At 55.8% G+C, this 23355-nt stretch overlaps 1 protein-coding gene across 6 annotated transcripts; it reads left to right on the top strand.

Moving 5' to 3' along the window:
- MSI1 (musashi RNA binding protein 1) lies at positions 1-23026 on the top strand. Of its 6 annotated transcripts, none has more exons than XM_039254296.1 (16): positions 1-142; positions 312-352; positions 914-995; positions 1091-1175; positions 4060-4101; positions 5697-5789; positions 9427-9475; positions 10668-10750; positions 11216-11333; positions 13824-13904; positions 15112-15168; positions 15605-15787; positions 18432-18500; positions 19322-19476; positions 19895-19958; positions 21246-23026. In XM_039254296.1, the coding sequence occupies exons 1-15, from the start codon at positions 84-86 to the stop codon at positions 19934-19936; spliced, it is 1239 nt and encodes a 412-aa protein (XP_039110227.1). In that variant the 5' UTR covers positions 1-83; the 3' UTR covers positions 19937-19958; positions 21246-23026. The 6 variants fall into 6 exon arrangements, with proteins under 6 accessions (XP_039110227.1, XP_039110167.1, XP_039110334.1 ...); XM_039254236.1 differs by having other exon boundaries at positions 19289-19476; XM_039254403.1 differs by lacking the exon at positions 15605-15787 and having other exon boundaries at positions 21246-23025.
- Positions 23027-23355: the final 329 nt, after the last annotated feature.

Below are 23355 nucleotides of genomic sequence, written 5' to 3'. Positions count from 1 at the left end.
CGCGCTCCTCATCTGCCCCGCGCCGATCGCTGCCGCCGCCGCCGCCGCCGCCGCTCCGCTGCCCGCGCCGCCCGCGGCTCCCGATGGAGACTGACGCGCCCCAGCCCGGCCTCGCCTCCCCGGACTCGCCGCACGACCCCTGGTACGGCCCGGCCCGGCCCGGCCCGGCCTGCCCGGCCCGCGCCCGCCCCGGCCCCGCCAACATGGCCGATCCGGGTCGGGCCGGGCCTCCCCGGGGCCCGGGCCCGCACCCCCTGCGCCCTGGCGCCCGGCGCTCACGCGGGCCCTTTGTGTCTCTCCTCCTCCCGCAGCAAGATGTTCATCGGGGGACTCAGTTGGCAGACTACGCAGGGTGAGCGAGCCCGGGAGCGCCAGCCGGCCAGGCAGGGCACCCTGGACCCCCCGGCGCCCCGGAACCGGACACCCCAGCCCGGCCCTGCGCCCTGCTGACCCCGGGCGCCCCCGCGCCCTCTTTCGCGCCCCGCCCGGGGACCCCGAGAGCGCAGGGCGATCGGCGTGCGCGCACGGCCCAGCGGGTGGAGGGGAGGAGATGAGGGGTTCAGGGGGCATCGGGGGTTGGGCTGGGCCCCCAGGACCCGCCGGCGGCAGCGCCAACTCCGCTCGCACCTGCGGCTCAAACTTTTGTGAGGCGGCTCCCGGAGCGGCGGGAACCCGGCCGGAGCCGTCCCCCCTCCAGCCCAGCTCGGCCCTCGGCTTCCTGGAGCCCCCGTGGGCGCCAGGAGGCTCCACGGGAGCCGGGTGAGGGCTTGGGGGGGGGGCGGGCAGTGGAGAGCTCGCAGGCTGCTCCGCGCGGGGGCGGCCGGGCAGTGGCGGGGTCACCGGGGGCAAAGGACGCGGGAGGGGGGAAGGGCGCGGGGCCCGAGCTGGTCCGAAGGCGAGTGTGTGGTTACAGAAGGGCTGCGCGAGTACTTCGGCCAGTTCGGGGAGGTGAAGGAGTGTCTGGTGATGCGGGACCCCCTGACCAAGAGATCCAGGTGAGCCCTCACCCCTCCTCCTGCTCCCGGCTCGCCCCCTCCACCGCCACTCACTGCCTTGTAACCATCTGCCTCTCCCTCACTACGGCGCGCAGGGGTTTCGGCTTCGTCACTTTCATGGACCAGGCGGGGGTGGATAAAGTGCTGGCGCAATCGCGGCACGAGCTCGACTCCAAAACAGTGAGTGGCCCTCAGGGCATCGGGGGTCCTTTGGGAGAGGGCGGCCGCCGGAGGAGAGGGTCAGGTCTCTCCCCAGGGGACAGTTGGACGGGGTCCTTGAGGAAGGAGGGAGTTTTCTGAGTAGAAGGGCTGCCAAGCCCTGAAACTTTGTCACTAGAGTAGGGGGGAGAGGGAGGAGAAAAACCCCAGGCCTGCGGTGAGATGCTACGTCCCCCAGCCCCTCCCTGTACCTACTAATCTTGAAGCCTCACAGAGCAGCTTGGGGTGGGGCTTGGTCCCTCCCCTAGCCCAAGCTGGGTGAGTCAGGGTTGCAGTGACCCACCCCGTGGCTTCTCTGGACTCTTAACTAGTATTTGGCTCCCCACCACCACCAATCGGAACCAATGGCAAAGCATCGTAGCATCTCCCCTCCCTCTCCCCTACCCCTTTGGTCTACGAGCTCCCCCCTTTGTGTGGAAGACATGAACCTGCTTTGCCCAGGAAGGGATTTATGAGAAGAGAGCTGGCTTGCCTGGAAACAACCCTTCTGAGGGCTGGATCTGAGGAGAGGCTGCTTTTCTGGCATTCAAACTCCTGAAACATTTTACTGCTGTCCCACGGCTCCCCGGTGTTTCGGGCCCTCCAGGGGGCGCTGGCCCAGGCCCCTGCTCTGGGGGAGAGGGAAAAGGAGGAAGTCAGAGGAGGGGTTACTCTGCCTGGGGTGACCCGAGGCCAGGGGGCCGGGACAGAGTGATCTCTCTCCACACTCCCCCACTCTCCTCCGGCCCTGGGCCTCCCTGCTTGGGTCAGTCACTGGCTCCTGTTTACCTGCAACAATAGCTGGTTGTGCCCAAGAATTTGCTAAATTACCGCCTGTCCCCAGCTCCTGTTATCTCTGCCCAGTGGCTCCCACTCCTGCTTCAGACAGTAATGAGCAAATGAGGCCAGGCCTCAACTTTGCCGGCTCTGAAAGGATCTTCTTGGCTCAGACCAAGTGACCCAAGCTGGGAATGGAGAGACAGTGGCCTATTGTTTTTGGTGATTATCTGCCATCAAGCTGCCAGTTCTGCTACCATCCCCTGTCCTCAGAATGCACTGATGGCTTCTGCAGCGCTCAGGAAGCCGAGATTTAGGGACTGGGGCTGGGGGCAGGGCGGGGTCATGGAAGATTGATACGAAGAGAGAAGGGGGCAAGGAGGGTGCGATGGGCATCCTTCTGTGGTTTGGGACTCAAAAAGGCAAGGGCTTTGTGTTTGGCATTCTCTGGCCTGGGAGAGAGGGGTGGGAGGGAGGTTTATTGTGGGGAGTCTATTTTGGGTTCTGACTTTCACCTTTTATTTACTTGTGGGGTTTTATTTATGTTACCAGCTGTGAGTCAGAGTGGAGGTGGGGTGTGTCAGGGATCGGGTGTGCGTAGGTCTGTGGGACGTGGCTTGGGTACCATCTCCCCATTAGGGTCTACGCAGGGGGACTGTCTGAGGTGCTCTGGTGGCTGGGGAGGCTGCTTCCAGGAGAAAGAGAAGGATGAAAATGTCCGTAGAGGTATGAAATCACACCTTCAGACAGGGGAAATGGGCAGTTGTGATTTTCCCTGGAGCCCAGTGGGACTTTGGGAGAGAGGAGGCATTGCCCCAGCATGGATGTTAGCGGTTCCTTCTCCCGTGGGGGAGCCCAGAGGAGGCTGGTCCCCAGTTCGTGCCATTCAGGCAGAGAGGAGCCAGAGCCGGCTGCCTAGACTAAGGCTGAGTTTCGAACGGAAGGAACTTTGGGGAAAGTCAGATCTTCCCTGTGATTGGCTGGTGAACTTCTGAGTGGTATCCACCCATGTGGGTGGCACGAAGCTCTGGAATGACCAGACCCTGTAGGGCCTGCCTTGATCACCATGTCTTGTGCTCTGGCTTCTGCTGTTTATCAGTATGAGTGTATACCCAGGAGCACCCAGGTGCATCTTGCTTTTCTCCTTTGGTTGTTCACAGCCAAGGGCAAAGGTGGCCTGCTGGTAATAGCACCTTTGTTTGCGCAATGGAGGGCAGTTCACAAAGGGCCGCTTTCACCTGTGTTATCTGATTCGATTCCCTATGGCTGCCCCTGGGAAAAGTGGCTGTGACTATTCCCACTTTGCAGATGAGGGAACTGAGGCTCAGAGGGGTGGGCAAGTTACCAAGATCACAGGCTTGGCCAGGGGCCCGAAGTTTCTGACTGAGCCCAAGTCCCATGCCCTTGCACATCACCAAAGCCCGCGCTCTGATTCACCCCAAGCCTAGCTGCATTCTCAGGGAGCTGTTTGCTTCCAGCCTCGAAGAAGGCTGTTAGATGTCAGTAGTATCGGGGAAACAGAACTGGGTCCATTCCTGGTGATTTATGAACTCTTATCTTGAAGCACAGAGTATTTCCATCCACGAGGCTTCCAAAGTCTGGATTGCGTAGCTCGCCTAGACAGGTATCATCTGTGTGAAGTGGGTTAGGTGAGGAAGGCCCTAGAATACCTGGTGCTTGAAGAAATGAGGCTTTGCTTACTTTGTTGGGGTTCCTGCTGTGAGCTAGCCACCTTGCCAAGTGCTTTGTAAGCATGATCTCAAGTAGTCTGCAGACGACCCCTTTGAGGTGGGTGTTACTATTTGTCCGTTTTGCAGGTGAGCTTGGCCCTGAGGCTCAGAGAGGTTAAGTAACTTGCCCAAGGTCTCGCAGCTGGGAAACCGTGTAAGTGGGATTTGAACCCAGGAGCCTGGCACTGGGGCCTAGATGCTTGACGACTACACTCTTCAGCCAGAGGCTGTGGTGATTTCTGTCCCGTCTGTGTCACCTCTGTGTCCTGGGATGAGAGAAGTCTGCAGGGCTGAAGCCTGCATGGTCACCCATCTGAACTGTGATAACCAAGCTCCTTTGCCTCTCCCTTCTCTTTCAGATTGATCCCAAGGTGGCCTTTCCTCGGCGAGCACAGCCCAAGGTAGGTATGTCTATTTATGTCTGGGAGGAGCTGTGTTACTTTGGGCAGTGATTTTCCCCGTGTTCCCTTCTATGGGAGATGCTTCTGGAAGCTTCGTTTGGAGTGTTTTGGGAATAGACTGGGATGGGAGATGGGAGGATTCTTAATGTGCTTGCTCTGTGGATTGAAGACATCCTGCATCTTTGCATCTGTGCTCTGGGGTGGACTGGAAGGGGGCTGCATGTGTTGGGAGAAGGAGGGACCCCTCAGGGGATTCATTGTCCTGTATTTGAAGCCAGTACACTGTGGACCCTGAGTCGAATTCTGACCTCATAGATCACAGCCTCTAAACCCAATGCCCCTGGGGAGGTCAAACCCAGGACAGACACCCCCTGAGGCTGAGCTAGAGTCAGGCCAGGGAGCTATCTCTGACTGCCACCCCCCCCAGTCACCTTTCTATCTCTGGGGTTCGGTGTGTTCAGCTTGCAGAGGAGGAAGGGACCATGAAGCTAGTTACCAGTTGTCTTTCACCTTGGGGGAGTGGCTGTCCTCCCCACGCTCTCCTTCCTTAGAGCTGTGACGAGTTGTTCTCCGTGGATGGAAAACAGAATTCTGAGAGGATGAGCTATATAGCATTCAAAACTTTTGGTGCAGGGTAGGGGCCCAAGATTTTATTCCAGGCCCCAAGGCAACTAGCCAGATCTTAATTTTTAAATGGTTAAATGTAGGGGACAGGAAGGAAGGCTGATTTCAGTACAGGGAGCCAAGGACCCCTGAGTCGCTGACTTAACTTGTGTCCTAGGATGGGGTTCCTCTCCAGGAGATCTCAGTTTCCCCCTTAGCAAGAGGGTTGGTAGGAGCCGGGACGCTTTAAGGTTTTGAGCCAGTGGTTTCCACCATGCTGCCCCACTCCTGTCACGGCGAAGGGAGAGGGACAGGTTTTAGGAGACAGGAAGGGGACATCTCTGGAAGGGTCCAGCAGAGGGCCTGAAAGCAATTATGGAGCAGGTATTCGAAGGAAGCCGCACCAGGGAGCACATGGTCGGAATTGGGTTAATTCCATTAAGCAGTTTGGTGACAGAAGGTGCTTTAGTGTTAGGATGGGGCTGGGAATTGCCGTGGATTAGCCATGCGCTCCTGGGGTAATTAGGACCATGTGTTCTTCCTAAAACAGGGCTGGGGCCACAGGGCTGCCGGAGGTTGGGTTGGGAGGAGGTTGATGAGGAAAATGTCGGCGTTGAGTTCAGGGGAACCCTGTGATGGGCCTTAGTCTCTCCCAGGGGTGCTGGCGGGGGTCTCTGAGTTACGCTGTGGGTCTAGGTCACTAACCCGTTCCCTTGGTCCTTAACGGAAGGCATTTTCCCCTACCCAGACCCCAGACATGGAGGCAGGAGGGAGGGAGGCACACTCGAGTCAGCCAGGGCGTGGGGTGCACAGCTGCCCGTGACAGGCCTAGAGGCGGGGGTCCAGGGGGGAGCTCGGGGGGGGGGCTTCCGAGTCGCTAGGGCCACAGAGAGCTTGTCAGCTGGCGCCCTGGCAGGAGGGCTCGGGCCCCTGCTGGTGGCAGTAGGCCACGGGACTCAGATGCCCACTTTCTCATTCCCTCCCCCTAACAGATGGTGACTCGAACGAAGAAGATCTTTGTGGGGGGGCTATCAGTGAACACCACGGTGGAAGATGTGAAGCAATATTTTGAGCAGTTTGGGAAGGTGGGTCAAAACTGGGGGGGGTGCCTGCTGGGGGTGCTTTCGGGGGCTGTTGTGGAAGCCCCGTAGGATTGGTCAGTATCAAGCAGAGTCCGGCCAGGTCATTGCAGTCCCTGCAAAAAGTGAAAATGGGGCCGGGTCCTTTTTGTGGGTGAGCCCAGGCCAGCCTGCGGTTCAGGCTTCTGTCCTATCTGTGGGCCTCAGCCTCTGGATGCATCCCCAGGGAGAGAAGCCACATAGTAGCGGTCTCTGTGGCTGTCCTTCCCCTGTGTTTTTCTCCTGCTTATCTTCATTCTCCCTCGGGAGGCTGCTCTCCCCGAGCCAGTTCAATCCAGTCACCCCTGGGCCTCCTGGAAGTTTGCACCTGTCCAGGCCATGGGCGGTTGCACCTTCCCCCACTCCTTCCTGGTGAGGATGATAAGGAGGCAATAAATATGACTCCCAATTGCACTCAGCACCCTGCTCGCACAGGTGGGAGCTGGGGGAGGTGCTGATCCCCTAGCTATTTGGAGGGAGACTGAGGAGAGCACCCTAAATTTCCAATCAGGCCCAGCAGATTGGCTCTCAGCTCTGAGGTGCATTGAGCTTAAATTTCTGGATCCATTAGTTTACGAAGGAGATGTGGCATCATCAGACAATAGGGTGTCCCCAGAAAGGTGAGTAAATGTGAACACCAAAGTCCCATGGGGATATGGCAAAGAGGGGGCCAAGTTTTAAGTCTAGGGGTGAAGTAGGGCTGCTGTGCTTAGTGCCAGGGTCCCTGGTCTTCTCTTACGTGAGACGGGCTACAGGCTGTGACTCTGCCTTGCCATCAAGGCATTCTTCCGCTGCCTCTTAGGCAAAGGGCAGAGGAGAACCGCGCCTTGGGAATGGGATGTGAGCTAGCGACGGGGTGGGTTTCCAGGGCGCTGTCTCCAGGGGAGAAGGGGAGAGGGTGGGAGGTCTCCTGGTCGGCGGATGCTGCCGGCGTGGGGGCCAGAGGCCCAGGCTCGGGCGCCTCCGTGGGGACCGGGGTACAGGACTGAGGGCAGGTCGGCGGCCTGGGCCCCAGAGGGAAGGGCGCTCCTGGGAAGCAGCAGGCCCGCTCGGCTCCGGCGGGGTGTCTTTGTGTCTGAGCGCCGAGCATTAGAGCTCGCACTAATCTGATCCAGCAGCTGTGATTGGAGGCCGCCTGCCCCCGGGGCCGGCGTTGCCATGGCAACCGGGCCCCAGGAGAAGCCGTCAGCGGCCGCGTCTTTTGTTCGGGCCTAAATCGGCGTTGGCATGTGAAACCGGCCCGGGGAGGCCAGGGGGAGCCGGAGAATAGGCTGCCAGGGAGCGAGGGGGACAGCCGGGAATGCCAAGGGCCCCGCGGCGGGGGGCCCCCCGCCCGGATCGAGGGGCCGCCGCCGAGGGGGGAACAATGGTCAGCCGCCATGGCTGCCACTCAGGCTTAGCGGCCGCCGAACTTGGCGGCTCCCACTGGTCAGCAGGCCTCGGCCGCCTCCCCTCCCCCTGCCGGAGCCCCCCTGCCCCTGGGTTCCCATGGAGACCAAAGCCTATTAAGGACACTGGGCTGGGAGCCTCCCTCCCCTCAGCTGCCCCCAGGAGGGACACCAGTGGGGGTCCCCTGGACCCCCAGCCACTTTCCTTGCTCCTTGCCCTGCCCTCAACCCCACTGCCCCACTAGGGGTCTGTCCAGCCAAGTGCCAGTTGAAGGGTCTGGGGGGCCAGGAGTGGTGGAGCTGGAAGGTTGGGTGGAGGAAGGCGAGAAGGGCAATGGATTTGGGCTAAATCAGTTTGTGGGTCAGGCAGGAACTCAAAGCTGTGGCTTAGGGAAGAGGGTGTGGCTTTTATTCATTCATTAATTCAAAAAATAATTACTGAGCACAAGTCAAGGTGCTCCATAGGATGGTCATCACCATAACTGACACAGGTACTGTCCTCATGGAACCTTCAAAGCAAGGGTGTTGGGCTGCTTGCCCTCTTGCTTTGCTTCTCCCCCATGTGACTTGTAGGCAGGCTCCTCCACAACAAAGGTAATGGTAGCTGTTATTTATTAAGCATTTACTGTAACCCAGGTGCCGTGAGTTAGTGTTGCAGTGCTGGGTCATTTAACTCCTCCATACAACTGATAAACACTGTTATGCCCACTTTACAGATGAGGTAACCTGAGTACAGAGACATAAAGCCACCAGCCGAGGTTCCCCAGCCAGCAAATGCAGGATCTTGGGTTCCAATTCCAGCCTGTCCTACTTAAAGCCTGTATTTTTATCACAACTCTCTCCTTTTTGGGTTTCTCTTTTCCATTGTTTAAGCGAGGGGGTGGGGAAGACGTGCTGAGCCCGAAGTGTCTGCGCAGTTGGGAGGGTCTAGCTGGTTTGGGATTGGGACTCAGCGTGCATCCATAAGGGTGGGAGTGAGAATGGCACTCGCTGCAGGCCCCTGGGGCAGGAAGCTTTTTGGGAGGGAGGTGTCATTTCCCTCTGAGATTCTCCAGGGGCCCCCCCTGCCCCTCCCCCGGGCTTAGTGGGGTCCTGGTTGTCCCAGAGGGACTTCGGAAGCCTGGTGCGGCTTGGCGTCTAAGGAGAGCTGGAAGACCACCCTTTTCAGGGGCTGCCCGTGCCACTTCAACAAGGAAGATGACGGGCTGGAAAGAGAGCCAAGGAGAGACTGTGCCCCTTGGCCTCAGGAAGTTTTCCTGCATCCCTTGGGTGTCTGATCATTTGGGGGAGGGTCAGCAGCTGAAGTGGGCTGTGTGTGTTGGCGGAGGAGGGTATCAGAAGCAGCCCTTGATTTCCACCAAGGACAAATCAGACCTTAGCTTACCCCCATGAGGTGGCTGACGTTGGCTGAAGAATTAACAGAACTGGGAGGAAGCACCAGATGTAGGCAAAGGGAGGGAGATGGGACTGCGGAGGGAAGCTGAGGCCTTTGGCTCTTCATGCATCCGAGGCATTGCCTTGAGGGAGTAGCAAGGAGAGGAGACTGGGGTGCAAGGGACGGGGAATCCTGTAGCCCACCCCCCTTCCTCAGCCCCCTGCCCCTCCCCCAGTCAGTGGGAGGCTAGCAGCCCAGGCACTGAACTCTACTTGCTTTAATTACAGCCTCTAGCAAAAGGAAACCTCAATTAGAGGAAAAGATCTGTACCAGGAGAGGGGAGTCAAGTCTGGCTGGAGTGGCTGCTGTCCTCCTGGCCTTTTGCAGAAAGGGAAGAGGCTTTCATTTCCCGGTTTCTATCTTGCTCCCATGTTGCCTTCGTTAGCACCCACTCCGTGCCTCCTCTTCCTCCCAGGCTTGGTCTAGGATTTGCTGTGTGACCTTGGGCAGGTGACTTCACCTCTCTGAGCCCATTTCCTTATCTACAAAATGAGGATCCTACATTGCAGGGACTGTAGAGAGGCTGATGGGGCAAAGTGACTCAGGCACGCATTTGGTGCTTGGTATTTGCAGGCTGATCCACCAAGAATCTCGTGGTTGAAGGGGAGGTGCCGTGGCATCCAGTTGGGGTTGTGGATGGAAAGGGGTACCCTGCACAGGGAGCCAGTTTAAGATAAAACCTAGCCTGGGCAAGAGGGGAGGGGGTGTGGGAGCCCCTCCTGCTGGGTTGTGGTGGGTTCTCTGGTATCTGGTGGGTCCACCATGGCAGGCTCTGTTTCAGGTGGACGATGCCATGTTGATGTTTGACAAAACCACCAACCGGCACCGAGGTGAGTATGGCCCCCTCCCCCTTTCCAGGCCAGGCTGGGGGCCTGTGGTCAGCCAGGGGGCTGCAGGTCACAGCTGCCCTTTCATCTTGCCTCCTGACATCCTATCCCCAAGGATCTGCATCCTCTCCCGGGCCTGGCCTTACAGAAGGCTTTTGTCCCGCCGTTTCCTGTGCTAGAAACTTGCCCAATTGCAGACACCCGAGAGGAGCAGAGGAGCAACCTCCCCCCTTCCAAACTGATCCCCCCCCCCCCCCCCCCCCCCCCCCCCCCCCCCTCCAGTGTCTGCCCAGCCAGTGTCTGCTGGGGCTTACCTTGGCCCTGGTAACCAGAGCTTAGGCCGGGCAGCCCCAGGGTCAGGCCGACTCCACAGCCCTGGGCGGTCTGCCTCTGCGTCCCACCCCCACCCACGAGCTGAGCCCAGTCTCCTCCCCCCACCCCCCCTGCCGCCCCTGAACCTGTGAGCATCTGGGCCACACTGTGCATTGCCTGGTTGTTTTTCTCCCAAGGGCCTTGCCTTCTGAGAAATCCCATTCCAACCCCTGGGGCCTCCCCAGGAGGAGGTGGGGTTGTTTCTCTGGTTGCTTTGGGGCTTTGGGTGTGTATTAGCCTGTTTGGGGATTGAGGTACGTGTTGGTGTGTGTGTGTGTGTATGTTTGTACCTGTGCTTGGGAGAGTGTCTATGTCTGAATATTTATATGTGCCTGGTGTGCCATGGTAACTATTCACGTGTAGGGGGTCCTTTGTGAGCACTGCTGAGTATCTATGATATATGGGCACGGAGGTATACATGTGTGTGCATCGATATGTCGTGTACATGGGTGACTCGGCACAAACATAAGTTTGGATGTGCACACTTTTGCGTAAATGTAAATAACTGTGTGTATTCTTTCTGCCTTCTTCGGAAAGCATCTGAGAAAGACGAAAGGCATGTTGAGTGTGTTTTCATGACTGCTCTACTGATTTCTAATTTGCTGTGTGACTTCGGGCAGGTCACTTCACTTTGCTGAGCATGGCTTTCGCGTCTGTAATTGGGGCGCTAGGAACCCTGTCTCAGCGGGTGGGTAGTTGAGAGGCTCCCAGGCTTTCATTAACTCTCAGGCACTTGCCTGTGAGAGAGCCGTGGCAGTGTTGGTGTGACTCGGGCTGGGTTTTGACCCTAAACCCTGGTTTTGTCCCTGCCTTTGCCCTCTAGGGTTCGGGTTTGTCACGTTCGAGAGCGAGGACATTGTGGAGAAAGTGTGTGAGATCCACTTCCATGAAATCAACAACAAAATGGTGAGGGGATGGGTGGAGGTGCGGAGGGGAGACGGGATGCTCGGAGGTTCCGGAGGCAGGCAGAGGGGCCTCCCGGTCAGTGAGGCACAGCCACCTCTCCACCCTCTGAAAATCTGGACAGGAAGTCAGTGTCTCGTGGTGGTTAAAAAGCACAGCTGGTAGACTCAGAGAGACCTGGATTCACATCCTCACTCTGCCGCTTGCTAGTCTAATCGTTAGGCAGATGACTTTCCTGCTCTGAACCTCAGTTTCCGCATCTGTCGAATGAGAGTGGCAGTACTACCTCCATCATGGGGTTGGCGTAAGCTACTACCGCATGCAGAGCCGTTTGCATAATCTCTAGTACGTAGCGAGCACTCCGTGAATGGGAGTATGAAGTTAACAGAAAGGAGGCCTCTGCCAGGGAACAAGAGGGTCTGCGACCCTACGTCCGTAGGAGGGACTGACCATCAGGTCTCATTGCAGGTGGAATGTAAGAAAGCTCAGCCAAAAGAGGTGATGTCGCCAACGGGCTCGGCCCGGGGAAGGTCTCGAGTCATGCCCTACGGAATGGACGCCTTCATGCTGGGCATCGGCATGCTGGGTATGTGCTGGGCCTGCACCTGTGGTTACTTCCTGCCCGGAACTGCTCCCAGGGCTACCGGGGGCCGCGTAGGTGTCGCATCTCCTCTGTGGTCGGCCCTCCTGTATGAGTCATTGGGTGGGAGTGGGGACCAAGGATCTCAAGTCTCCAAGTCAACCCAGGGAGGGGCGATTTGGTTGTGGGGTGCTGCCCTCTGGTGGTAGCTAGAAAACGGTCCTTATTAATTGATCCTTCTGTCCATCGGTCCATTTGTTCATCCATCCATCTCTCCAGTAGTTATTGAGTGACTATACATGCTAGGAGCTATGCCAGGAAATACAACAGTGAGTTTCCTTGGTGTTTTGTGGTCTGGCAGGGAAAACAAATTAAGTATGTAAATAAATAGGGTTAGGATGCCAAAAGAGCGTGGTCATAGAGAACTTGACTACGGTTTGGAGAAGTGCGAAAAGAAGTTACATTGAAGCTGAATCTGTGGGTTGAGTAGGTGCTAGTTATAGGAGGTCAGTGACCCCACATAGTGCTCGGAGGCTGTGGGAGGCCCAAGGTGGCACCCAAACCCACCTGGTGGTCAGGTAGGCTCCCCAGAGGAAGTGCAGGTTGTCAGGAGCCTGAGGAGTTGAGCAGGGGTCAGCAGTGCTTGGGGCCTAGAACTGAGGGTAGAAAATCTGAGCTGAGTCCCCCCAGGAAGAAGCTCGCAGTCTCCTTGGAGACACAAGATGTGGACCCACAGAAAGAGAACGGTACAAAGGAGTCTTTTTGCCAGGTATGGGGGGAGGGGCGCCCTGGGAATTCAGGAGAGGGGGCGTGGCATGGGCTAGAGGGTCAATAGGTAGAGTGGGTGAGGGGAGCACCCTCCAAGTGCTTCTCTTGAAGTTTTCTTTTAGCTTTTTATTTGGAAGTAATTTCAAACTTTCAGAAGAGTTGCAAAAATCAAATCGTACGAAGAGTATCCCTATGCCTTTCACCGAGTTCACCTGTTAATATTATACCCCATTTGCTTTATCATTTGCTTTCTTTCTGTATACGTGTGTGTGTGTGTGTGTGTATACACGCATAGATATATACACACATATGATGAGATAAAGTTACATGCATTATGGCTATGGCCCTTTACCCTTTTTTTTTTTTTTTTAATTTATTTCTAGGAGAGAGTGAGAGAGACAGCGTGAGCAGGGAAGGGTCAGAGAGAGAGGGAGACACAGACTCTGAAATAGGCTCCAGGCTCTGAGCTGGCAGTCAGCACAGAGCCCGACGCGGAGCTCGAACCCACGAACCGTGAGATCATGACCTAAGCGAAAGTCGGACGCTTAACCGACTAAGCCACCCAGGCGCCCCTATGGCCCTTTACCCTTAAATACTTCAGTACGTATTTCCTAAAAGTAGTAGTATTTTTTTTTCATGAAGCCACATTATAATTAGCCAGTTCATACATTTACATTGATACAGTATTTTAATCTATTTTCCAGTTTTATCTGTTGACCTAATAACGTTCTTTATAACATAGTTTTGCCTCTCAGGTAAGATCCAGGCTAGAATCAGGTTTTGCATTTTGTTCCCCAGTCTCTTTAACCTCCTTTGGTCTGGAACACTGAGACCGTTTTCTTTCCAAGGTAATTCATTAGCTGGTTTCACCTCCCCCCCACCTTTAAAAACTAACAAAAAAAGAGAGACACTGGTGGTTAAGAGGCTTGGAACCAGTTAGCTCTGAATATGAATCCCAGTTACACCATTGTTATTCACTCTTCCCACTCACTGTTACTGGCTATATGATTTTCTCGTAAAGCTGCACGTATTTATCACATGCATATAAGTAGCAGGCACCAGGAGCTTGTCCTGGAGATACTACAGAAATAAAAAAGATGAGGAAGACAGAAAATCAGCTCTTAAAAAAACCCGGGGGATAAGTTCAGATAATGGTCATTGGTGCTGTCAGAAAATTGATAAATATTGCAACTGATGGGAGGGAGGACTCTTGTGGAATGATGCCTCCAAGGAGGTGACATATGAGCTGAGACTTGCATGATGACAAGGACATAGTCATGGGAAGACCTGGGGGAAGTGTGCGTCCTCCAGGCAGAGGAAGCAGCATGTGCAAAGGCCCGGAGGTAGGAAGGAGCTTGGTGGATTTGAGAAACGGTAGAGAGGCCAATGTGACTGGAGGAGATTGTAGATAAGGACAGGAGAAGGCAGGAGCCAGAGCATAAAGAGTCCTGGTTAGGGTTCGGATTATTTTCAGCCAGTGCGTCACCTCTCTGAGCCTCAGTTTGTGAAATGGGTCTCCTAATAGTACCAGCCTCTTAGGGTTCCTGTGAGGCTTAAGGAGAGGATATGGTACGCAGTGGTAAGCACACTTGTGTGTGGTAAATGTGACTGACTGTTATTCGTTATCACGAATGGTGGGGAGGGAAACGGGTGACTCAGATCCTTCTCCTCTGAGCAGGGTCTGAGCAGTACGTGAGGCATCTGACACTACCCCACTTGCCCTATCAGGTTACCCCGGTTTCCAAGCCACAACCTATGCCAGCCGGAGTTATACAGGCCTCGCTCCTGGCTACACCTACCAGTTTCCCGGTAAGTCCTGCTTGGTGTCTTTCTGCTGCCAGCATGGCCCTGGTTCCCGGGCAGTCTGACTCCTCAGGGTGGTGTCTGGGGGTGCATGGCTGGGTGCGGGGGGTGGGGTGGTCTGCTTGCCGGAGGCTTGGAAGGAAGGGCATGTCTGAGGAAGGAGCACCTCTCCCTACCCATCCCCTCCTCACCTCTTCCCCAGAAGCTGGGGGCTCCCCCACCCCCACCCCTCGTGGTCCTGCATGGCACGGTTCTTGCCCAGGCTCATCTCTGCCTGCCTCCTGCCTTTCTCTCCTCACCCCGTCCTGAGTTGCCACTTCCACCAGAGAAGGCATCCGACTCATGGGGGAGGCCTTCTTGAGGGCCAGCGCCGCCGGCTGTGTCTTTACGGACACGCTTATAATGACCACGCGCTACGCTGGGCCCCTTCAAGGCCGACAAGACCTTTGGCCACCCTGAATGCTGAAAAACAATTTAAAAGCCTGACGATCACCACCCTCATTTGTAATTCAAAATAAAAATAACACTAGACCTTAGAATAAGTGGCAGGAAGCCCAACAAAGTTCTGAATTTTGCCATGATAACTCTTCGCTATTGTTTTCTTTGAAATATCAGATATCAAATTTTTGCAAGCTTTTTTTTTTTTTTTCTTTTCTTTCCCTGGCCTTATTTTTTTGAGAGGGTCCCTAAGCACTTGTATCCTTTGCCTTTCAGGCTATCTAGCTTGGAGTCCTTTCTATGCATTATGTTGTCTAAGCCTGGCAACACTCTCACTGGGGAAGGGTGATCATTCCTCCTGTTGAGGAAATGGGCTCAGAAGACCCACCTGGAAAGCCGTGGAGCTGGGAACCCAACCTGAGCCTGACCTGCTCCAGGGTCATTGTTGTTATCAGTGCTGCCTCCCCAGCTCCTCCCCCTAGAAAGCAAAAACAAACAATAACAACACACACGCACACGCACACGCACACGCACACGCACACACACACGCCAGGGTGTAGGGGGCAACTCTTCCTGCTCTTTCTCTCTGTCTGTCCTCTGTCTGTGTCTTCTCCACCTTTGCCTGCTGGGGACCGTGCTCTCCCCATCCCAGCTCTCGGGTCCTGTGCATGGCCTGTCCCCTACCCAGTGTCCTTGTGGGTGCGTTTGTCCCCCCTGGGCCATGCCCCAGGGGCCTCCCCTGTATCTTCCTAAGCTGTTTTACGTTTCATTTTAGAATTCCGTGTAGAGCGGACCCCTCTCCCGAGCGCCCCAGTCCTCCCCGAGCTTACAGGTCAGTCGCTCGGATTTCGTATACCTCACAGGCCTCATGGGGAGAAAGAGAAAGACCCAGGGATGTTCCCCGGGGAGAGCTAGCGGGACCCTCTTCTCCTGCCCCCCCACCCCAGCCCTCTGGCTGTGGGGATACAGTGGACTCTGCCCAGGCCCTGGCCAGTCTGTGTAGCTACATGGCCCTTAAGGGCGGGGCGTAGGGCCAAGCCCAGCAGATGGAGGCAAAATCACTCATTCATCCATTTGGCAAATATTTATCTAGCGCCTCCCGTGTGTGCCAGGCACCAAGTAGGCTCTGGATCCAGCCGTGAAGAAGCCAGGGTCTCAAGCTCAGAGCAGAGTGGGCCGGGCGGGGACTTTGACAGACTTTGTGCACATGCCTCCACTCCTTGCCAGCCGACCCTTGCCAGGATGGGACGCACACCTTGTACTTTCAGATCTCAGATTCCAAGAGAAGCCAGAAACCCAGCTTTTCCTCCGGAATGGATTTTTCCATCATTTTCAAATGTTGGCAACAGATTCCAAATTGTTAAACCACTGCAGGCCAAATGAAACCCATTCGAGGGCGAAATCCAGCCCTCGGGGCTGTCCATTTGCAACTTCTGAGCAAGTGGATGAAGGTGCTTGGCCGTCAGGAGCCGTTTCTCCAGCTGCAGCTTGCGCCTGGGCCAGTCAGCTCAGCTCTGGAGCAGGGGGGCCGAGTCCAAAGGGAGGGGGAGGGGCGTGTGCGAATGAGGTGGGCTGCAAGGGGTTTCTCTGTTCAACCTGCTTCTTCCCCCACCCCACCCTGGACTCTCCCCCCGAACCTGGCCGTGTGTGGAGGACGTGAGCATGGATGCTGCTTTAGATGAGACCTTCCTTCCAAGGGGTGCTCAGGGGTCCCTCAAAATGGGGGAAGGGCAAGAAAACTAGGGGGTGAGGAAAGGGGAGGGAGGAAGGCATCCTGTAGGTGGGGGGTGGTAGCGGCCCTTCCCTGAGCAGAGCTGGGTTTGACCCGCAATGGGGGAGCTGGAAGCCGGGGTGCTTTCCTACTCATCGAAGAGCTGTGTGTTGAGGACCCACTGTGTGGGACACTCCGCCAGGCCCTGGGGACACAGCAGGGGCAGAACAGCGCTAGGCCCTGCTCTCACAGGACTTGCAGCCTAGAGAGGAACACAAATACTTATATTATTGAGTGAGTCCTTGACAGTCGTCAAGCTCTTGCTCCCGTCGGCCACGCTGACTTTGCTTTGTGGAAATGCCTCAACAGACCAGGAACCAGACCTCAGAGCCCAGCCCTTGCCATTAAAGAAGTGAGAAAGAAATGTCCCCTCAGCAGATAGCTTGGCGCAGGGGAAGGTGTTTCCCCTGGAGAGGCTGGGGTCTGAACTTTTCTCTTGCCTTCAGGAGATGTGGCAATTTTTCATGCGTTCAGTAGAGATTTATCATGCCAGATGCTGTTCCAGGCAGTGGGGCTACCGCAGCAAATGAGACAGACAAGGTCCCTGCTCTCCTGGAGCTGGAGAGAGACAGCAATAAACAAATAGACAAACAAATGAATAAAATACTTGCAGAGCGTGAGAGGTTTCACGAGGAAAATAAAACAGGGAATGTTCTAAGGTCTTAGGCCTGGGGGCAGGAGGCTGCCGTAGCGAGGATGGTCAGGGAAGGTGACGGCTGGACATTTGGGTGAGGAGCCAACTGTATGGCTCTTAGGCAAGGCGCCTCCACGGTGTGGGAACACTGTGGTCCCAGATGTTAAGCCCCTAGACCAAAGGCCTTGCCGGGAATTTTCAGGAGCCATTTCCCGGTCCCTAGCCTCAAGTCCAGTTCTGGTTCAGGGTCCAGGCCACCAAAACAGCCCCCAAAGGGTGCATCTTGGGATGGGAGATTAGTATTCCTGAGGGCAAACCAGCTCAGAAGATCCTGGGTCTGGGTGGAGTGTAGCTTCAGGGGCTGCAGTGGCAGAGCCAAACAGTAGGGGGCGCTCACCCCACCACCCCAGGCCAAGGGAGCATCAGGTTCAAGCCAACTCTTTATTTAAGAAGACTTCCCCACCCCCCAAAAAAGAGGTCCCTTTTAGGGGCTCATGGCTGGCTCAGTCCATAGAGCATGTGACTCTAGACCTTGGGGTTGTGAGTTTGATCCCCGTGGGATGTAGAGATTATTTAAAACTAAAATCTTTTTTTAAAATTTTTTTTAATGTTTTATTTATTTCTAGGAGAGAGAGAGAGACAGCGTGAGCAGGGGAGGGTCAGAGAGAGAGGGAGTGACAGACTCTGAAACAGACTCCAGGCTCTGAGCTGGCAGTCAGCACAGAGCCCGACACAGGGCTGGAACCCACGAACCGCGAGATCATGACCTAAGTGAAAGTCAGACACTTAACTGACTAAGCCACCCAGGCGCCCCTAAAACTAAAATCTTAAAAAAAAAAAAGTTCCTTTTACTCCTTCAGCAGACATTTATTAAATACCTACTGTGTATAAGGCAAAGTGCTAGGCACCGTGGAGGCAGGCTGGAGGTAGACGGCAAACAAGGGAATAGCAATATCTCTGTGTCTGAAGAGGGGATCAGAGAAAAGGAGGCTGGGAGAATTGGGGGGGATGTAGTGGTCATTTCTGGCTGGGTGGCGGTCAGGGGAACCCTGAGACAGGGAATTGGGGTGCACACAATTTACTGAGGGTGTGCTCTCAGGAGAGGGACAGCGAGGGAAACAGCACAGGCAGCAGAAAGACTGAAGCCAAATTGTGACCTTGACTGGAATCCAGCTTCAGCCTGATCCCACAGGCAGGTCTGGGGCACTCACTGCACCTCAGAGAAGGTCCCACCTTGAAGCAGCAGGCCTGGCTTCTTGCACCCCATGTCAGTCAGTCACTGGTTGGGATAAGGGCTGTAACCTCCTGGGGACCTCTGAGCTGGGTGGCCCCATTTGGCGGCCAAGGGCACTCTCTGGAGAAGGGGGCATCGCTCAGAGCAGCCCAGGGCGGTGTGCCCCGCCCCCAGCCTCTAGGAACTTTATGTGGTTCAAGTGTGTCCCTTGAGTCCAGGGGGGAAACCGAGGTCACATCCATTGCTAGGAGGCCGTCTGCTCGCCCACCTTTCTCCATCCATTCCATGGGTCAGGGCATAGTTGGAGGCCCAAGGAAGTTCTTTCTGCCTCTGCGCTGGTGATGCACCGACCCTCTGAGGTGGGGTAAGGCTGGAGAGACTGCCCAGAGGGGACCTCCGTTATCCACCTCTGTGCCCTCACCCACCACACTGAAGTGCCCCTACCTTTCCTTTTAGCCATTCCTCTCACTGCTTATGGACCAATGGCGGCGGCGGCGGCGGCAGCAGCTGTGGTTCGAGGGACAGGTGAGGCCTTCTGGGGTGCAGGAAGCAGAGGAGGGGCATGGGGGGGGCGCAGAGAAGTCTAGAGAGGAGGAAAAGTAGCCACTGCCACCCTTTTGCAGAGGGACTTATTTATTCATTTGCTCCATAATTATTCACTGAGCACCTGGTGAGCCAGCCAGGAAGGAGACTCCCCCCCCTCCCCCCGCCCTGCCCCCGTCCTCCAGACCTTGCAGGCTGGGGGGGCATCAGGTATTATTACAAAGGTAGTAATCCTGGAGGATGATTCTGGTCTGCTGCGGGGGAGGGGGAGGTCAGGTCCCTGGGGAGCTCACAGCTGGAGCCTCTTGAGAAGGCTTCCAGAAGGAAGGGCCCCTTAACTTCCAATTTGAAGGCAAAGAGGAAGAAAAGTGTTCCCTGTGGAGACCAGTTAGCATGGGAGGGGGCACAGGAATGGGGAGTGGAGAGGAGGAGGTAGAAACCAGGTCCTGCGGAGACACTGATCCTTTAAGCAGTTGGGTGATGTTGCTTTTAGAAAATGCACTCAGCTTCAGCATGGGGAAAAGTCTAAAGGGGCCCAAGAGGGGGGAGGCCTGGAGGTCAGTGAGGAGGCTACTAAGTGGTCAGACAAGATGGCAGGAGTGGATGGACTTGGAGAGACCTACCTCCGGGAGGTGGACCACAGGCCCTGCTGGGGTGTAGGGTTGAGGGAGAGGGGAGGGTGAGGTCGGGGTGGCTGGGACAGGTTTGGGGGGTGTGGTGGGGCAACAGTGGGCGCCAGGGCTATCACTGTCTTCTTTCTGGGTTGCCAGGCTCTCACCCCTGGACGATGGCTCCCCCTCCAGGTTCAACTCCCAGCCGCACGGGGGGCTTCCTAGGGACCACAAGCCCTGGCCCCATGGCCGAGCTCTATGGGGCAGCCAACCAGGACTCGGGGGTCAGCAGTTACATCAGCGCTGCCAGCCCCGCCCCCAGCACCGGCTTTGGCCACAGTCTTGGGGTGAGTGGCTGGTCCTGGAAGACTCAGAAGTTGGAGGAGGGAGACGCTCTGTCTTTCTGCAGGGGCAGAAGGGAGCCAAGAGATGATGGATGGGAAAACAGTGTCACCTAGGGGAGAACAGTGTGGGGGGTCATCATTCAGTGTGCCGGGCATGAGGCTCCGGGGACGTCACGCAGACTTGCCATCTCTGCCCACATGGAGACTAGATTCTAGCTCATGGATGCCCTAATTTTAACCAGGGTACTGGTAATATACAGATTCCAGGCCCTACCCCAGAGAATCTTTTGGTGGGTCTGCAGTGGGGGTGATCTGGGCAGGGCTACGAAGGGTCTCCGCCTTACCCTGGGTCCGAAGAGAGGAGCCCCGGGGCCTTCTCCGCTTCCCTAAGAATCCAAGAGTCAAATTCTTTTCTTCCCAGGGCCCTTTGATTGCCACAGCTTTCACCAATGGGTACCACTGAAGCAGGAGACAGGTGGCAGGAGGTGAGGACTTGGGCAGGGGCCTTGGGTGGGGGTGGCCCTGGGGAGGCTGGTACTGGGCAGCCCGGTCTGGGCCACAGACCTTGTCCCTGCCTTCGTGGAGCCCACAGTCCAGGGAGGAGACAGAACTTCATACCAGCAGCGGTCAGTGAACCTGAAAGGCCGTTCAACCTGCTACCTAAAAAAATGTAAATGAAAACCGCAACAAGGCAGCGCATGCCACTTTTCAGGGAAAGGTTTTTTGAGATCGCTGGTGCCCAACATTGATGAGGGTGTAGGGGAAGCAACATGTAAATTGACTCGGGGTTTCCAAGGAAGGGCTGGCACATAATCCAGATTTTAAACATTCACGCCCTTGACCCAACCACTTCACTTCTAGGCATTTATTTTAAAAACCGCAAAGGGCTACGGCACCTGGCTATCTAAGTCAGAAGAGTGTGCAACTCTTTTTTTTTTTTAATGTTTTATTTATTTTTGAGAGAGAGAGCGTGAGCAGGGGAGAGGCAGAGAGAGAGGGAGACACAGAATCCGCAGCAGGCTCCAGGCTCCAAGCTGTCAGCACAGAGCCCGACACGGGGCTGGAACTCACTGACTACAAGATCCTGACCTGAGCTGAAGTCAGATGCTCAACCCACAGAGCCACCCAGGCGCCCCAAGAGTGTGCAACTCTTGATCTCAGGGTCATGGGTTTGAGCCCCACGTTGGGTGTAAGGAGCCGCAAAACACCCACCAAAAGGAGAGTGTTTAAATTCATTAGGGCATACACACACAATGGAATATTACACAGCCCTTAAAACAGGATGCTGTCCACAGATCTGCATGCCCAGAGAGTGTGAGAGAAAGAACTCTGTACACACAGCCCTGTGGGGGTACTGTGTGAACCTGGGACCTTTCCTTTGTGCCTGCCTTCCTTGGTGCATTCATTCAAACAAGTAGTTACTGAGCACTGTTTCAGGAAAGAAGGAAGTATAAGACAGAAAAGGCCCGCTCTCATTCCACAGACAAAAATGAGGCGAACAAATGAGATGCTTCCAAATGATGTGAGAAGGGCTTACTTCAAATTAGAGGTTCAGAGAAGGTACCTCTCAGACGTTGGCAGTAGAATAAATCCAGTCATTGAAAATCTAGGGAAAGAGCGGTACGAACAGGGAACAGAGCCTGCGAAGTTCTTCTAGGAGACCCTACCGGTGTTCTGGGGACCCCCAAAGAGAGGCGGGTGTGTGTGTGTGTGTGTGTGTGTGTGTGTGTGTAAAGTTGCCACAGGGCCCCTAACCGCCTCCTGTGTTCCAGCGCCCCAGCCTGCAGCTGACTGAGGACCGCAGTGAGCCAGCGAAGGGGGGGCGGGGACACCTCAGCCGCAGCCGCCGCCCCCTCCCCCGCAGCGACTCGGACCGCTACTGCCTGCCCCCCACTCCCTGGGCCCGGCCCCTGCCCTGCTGCCCCTGGACAGCGTCTGGCTCCCCTACTAACCTCCCTCCCTTCCGCCCTTGGCTCCCCTCCCCACCTGCCCCTCTCCTGCCCGCTTTTATTTATTTTGGATTAGCCGGTTGCCCCCCACCCTCCTGGTTCTCCCCTCTCAGGTCTGCGCCCCTCCCCCCTGCCGCGCCCCCATAGGACCCTCTCCCCAGAAGGCTTTTGTATTTGTGCATAGCTAGAGTGAGGGCGGAGGGGGTCTGCTACAGGCCGCAAGCCCTACGCTTGTTTTTTTATTCTGATTTCCCTTCCTTTTCTCTTTCCTTTTTTTTTTTTTTTTTAAAGAAACCGTTTTTTAAACTATTTCTAGGTTTGTGAATGTGAAGCCCCAGGCCGCAGGGGGCCAGGGGCCAGGTGCCCCCCACCAGCTGAGAACAAAATGTATGTCTATGCGGGTGTGGGCCCCTGGCCACCTCCCTCCAGCCCTGGAAAGGAGGCCAGGGTTGTGTCGGCCAGGCCACGCCCCTGGAACCATCCCGTCCTGTATCATATGTAAATACTGCGAGGTGAAGCCTCTCCCCCTCTCGAAGACCCCTTGGGGGTGAGGGCATTGCCTCGCCCCACCCGGCAAAGGCCTCCCCCTGTGTTTCTGTCTCCTCCTCAGACACCGTTACTGTAAGCTTGCAGGCCTCAACTGTGGCCAAGGCAAGCCCGCTCGCTCAGGCCCTAGGGGTCAAGGCCTTGGGCCTGCTCACCCCGAAAACCCAGCATGGGGGCAAGGGGTGAGGAAAGAGAAGGGCTCGCCCGGAACCACTGCTGGAAAGGAATTAACTCTCCAAAGGCCTCCCCCCTGTCCCCTACCTAGGTCAGGCCTTCATGGTTTCTGCTCTGAGCCCCCCATGAGCGGGCATCAAGGGGGTACTTGGGAAGGGGCGGACCCCAGGGGAAAGCAAAGGGCTTCTCAGGGAACCCCCACATTCTCTCACTGAAGTTTCCCATCAGGATGGTCCCATGGCCAGAGCCCCTTAGCATCCCCGAGCCCCCGAGCCCCCTTCAAAGGAAAAAGGGGCTCAGTGTCTGACTCTTCATGAACATGAGTGACCTGGCTGGCATGGCAGGGCCGAGGCCCGCCTCCCTGTTGTTGACCCTCCCTCTGTGTCCCTCCCCCCCAGGTCTGAGGCTGGGGACCTAAGCTCTCTTCCCCATCATGGTTCCCATCCCCGAAAACCCCTTTGGAGAGTTAATTGTCTGTGTGAGGTGCTTAACCTATTAGCCCTGAGAACACAAAGCAATAATCTTTGTTACTGAGATGCGCGGCTGTTCGTGGTTTTGTTTTTTTTTTTAATGTTTCCTAATAAAAGAGAAGCTGCATTTTATTGGTTTTTATTTTTAATTTTCTACACGTTTGAGCTGAGTCATGAGAGGCTCAGCTTCCTTCTCCTCCCCTTCCTGTGACCCCGCCCCACCCCGCTGGGCCCACCTATGGGCTCAGGGCCCTGGAATTCCGTTTTCTGATTTGTTTGGGGAATTTTAAAAAAAAGATGTTACATGGTGTTTTGAAGCCAGCAAGTTACCACCCTCCGGTGTCTCTTCTCTCCACATCTGTAACTTCTTTTTCCAGGTTTTATTTTCAGTTTTAAATTCCTAATAAATTATTTGAAAACGGTGCTGGGTTTGTGAGTGTCTTGTATCCCTGCGCACCTTCAGGTCTGGGTACCCCAGTGATGCCCTGTTTTCTCTTCTGCATTTCTTCTGAAAGTCTACACTTTCCACTTGACCCAGCTTCCATTTACAACTTCTTGACCAGCCTCAAACCTGGTCAAACCTACTGCTGACCATGAGATGATACTACACACCCATTAGGGTGGCCATTATAAGCAGGGGAGCGCCTGAGTGGCTCAGTCGGTTGAGCCTCCGACTTCGGCTCAGGTCATGATCTCATGGTTCGTGAGTTCAAGCCCCACATGGGGCTCTGTGCTGACAGCTT

Source organism: Hyaena hyaena, unplaced genomic scaffold (assembly GCF_003009895.1).
Source record: "Hyaena hyaena isolate Hyena2069 unplaced genomic scaffold, ASM300989v1 scaffold_0, whole genome shotgun sequence".
Lineage (NCBI taxonomy): Eukaryota > Metazoa > Chordata > Mammalia > Carnivora > Hyaenidae > Hyaena > Hyaena hyaena.
Note: the sequence above shows the minus strand (reverse complement) of the source record. Positions and strands in the feature narration are given on the sequence as shown.

Bases quoted from the DNA above. Each gene is read 5' to 3' on its own strand.
- MSI1 (XM_039254236.1), top strand. From the start codon at position 84: ATGGAGACTGACGCGCCCCAGCCCGGCCTCGCCTCCCCGGACTCGCCG. The intron at 143-311 runs GTACGGCCCGGC...CTCCTCCCGCAG, and splicing joins GACTCGCCGCACGACCCCTG to CAAGATGTTCATCGGGGGAC. The intron at 19,477-19,894 runs GTGAGTGGCTGG...TTTTCTTCCCAG, and splicing joins GCTTTGGCCACAGTCTTGGG to GGCCCTTTGATTGCCACAGC.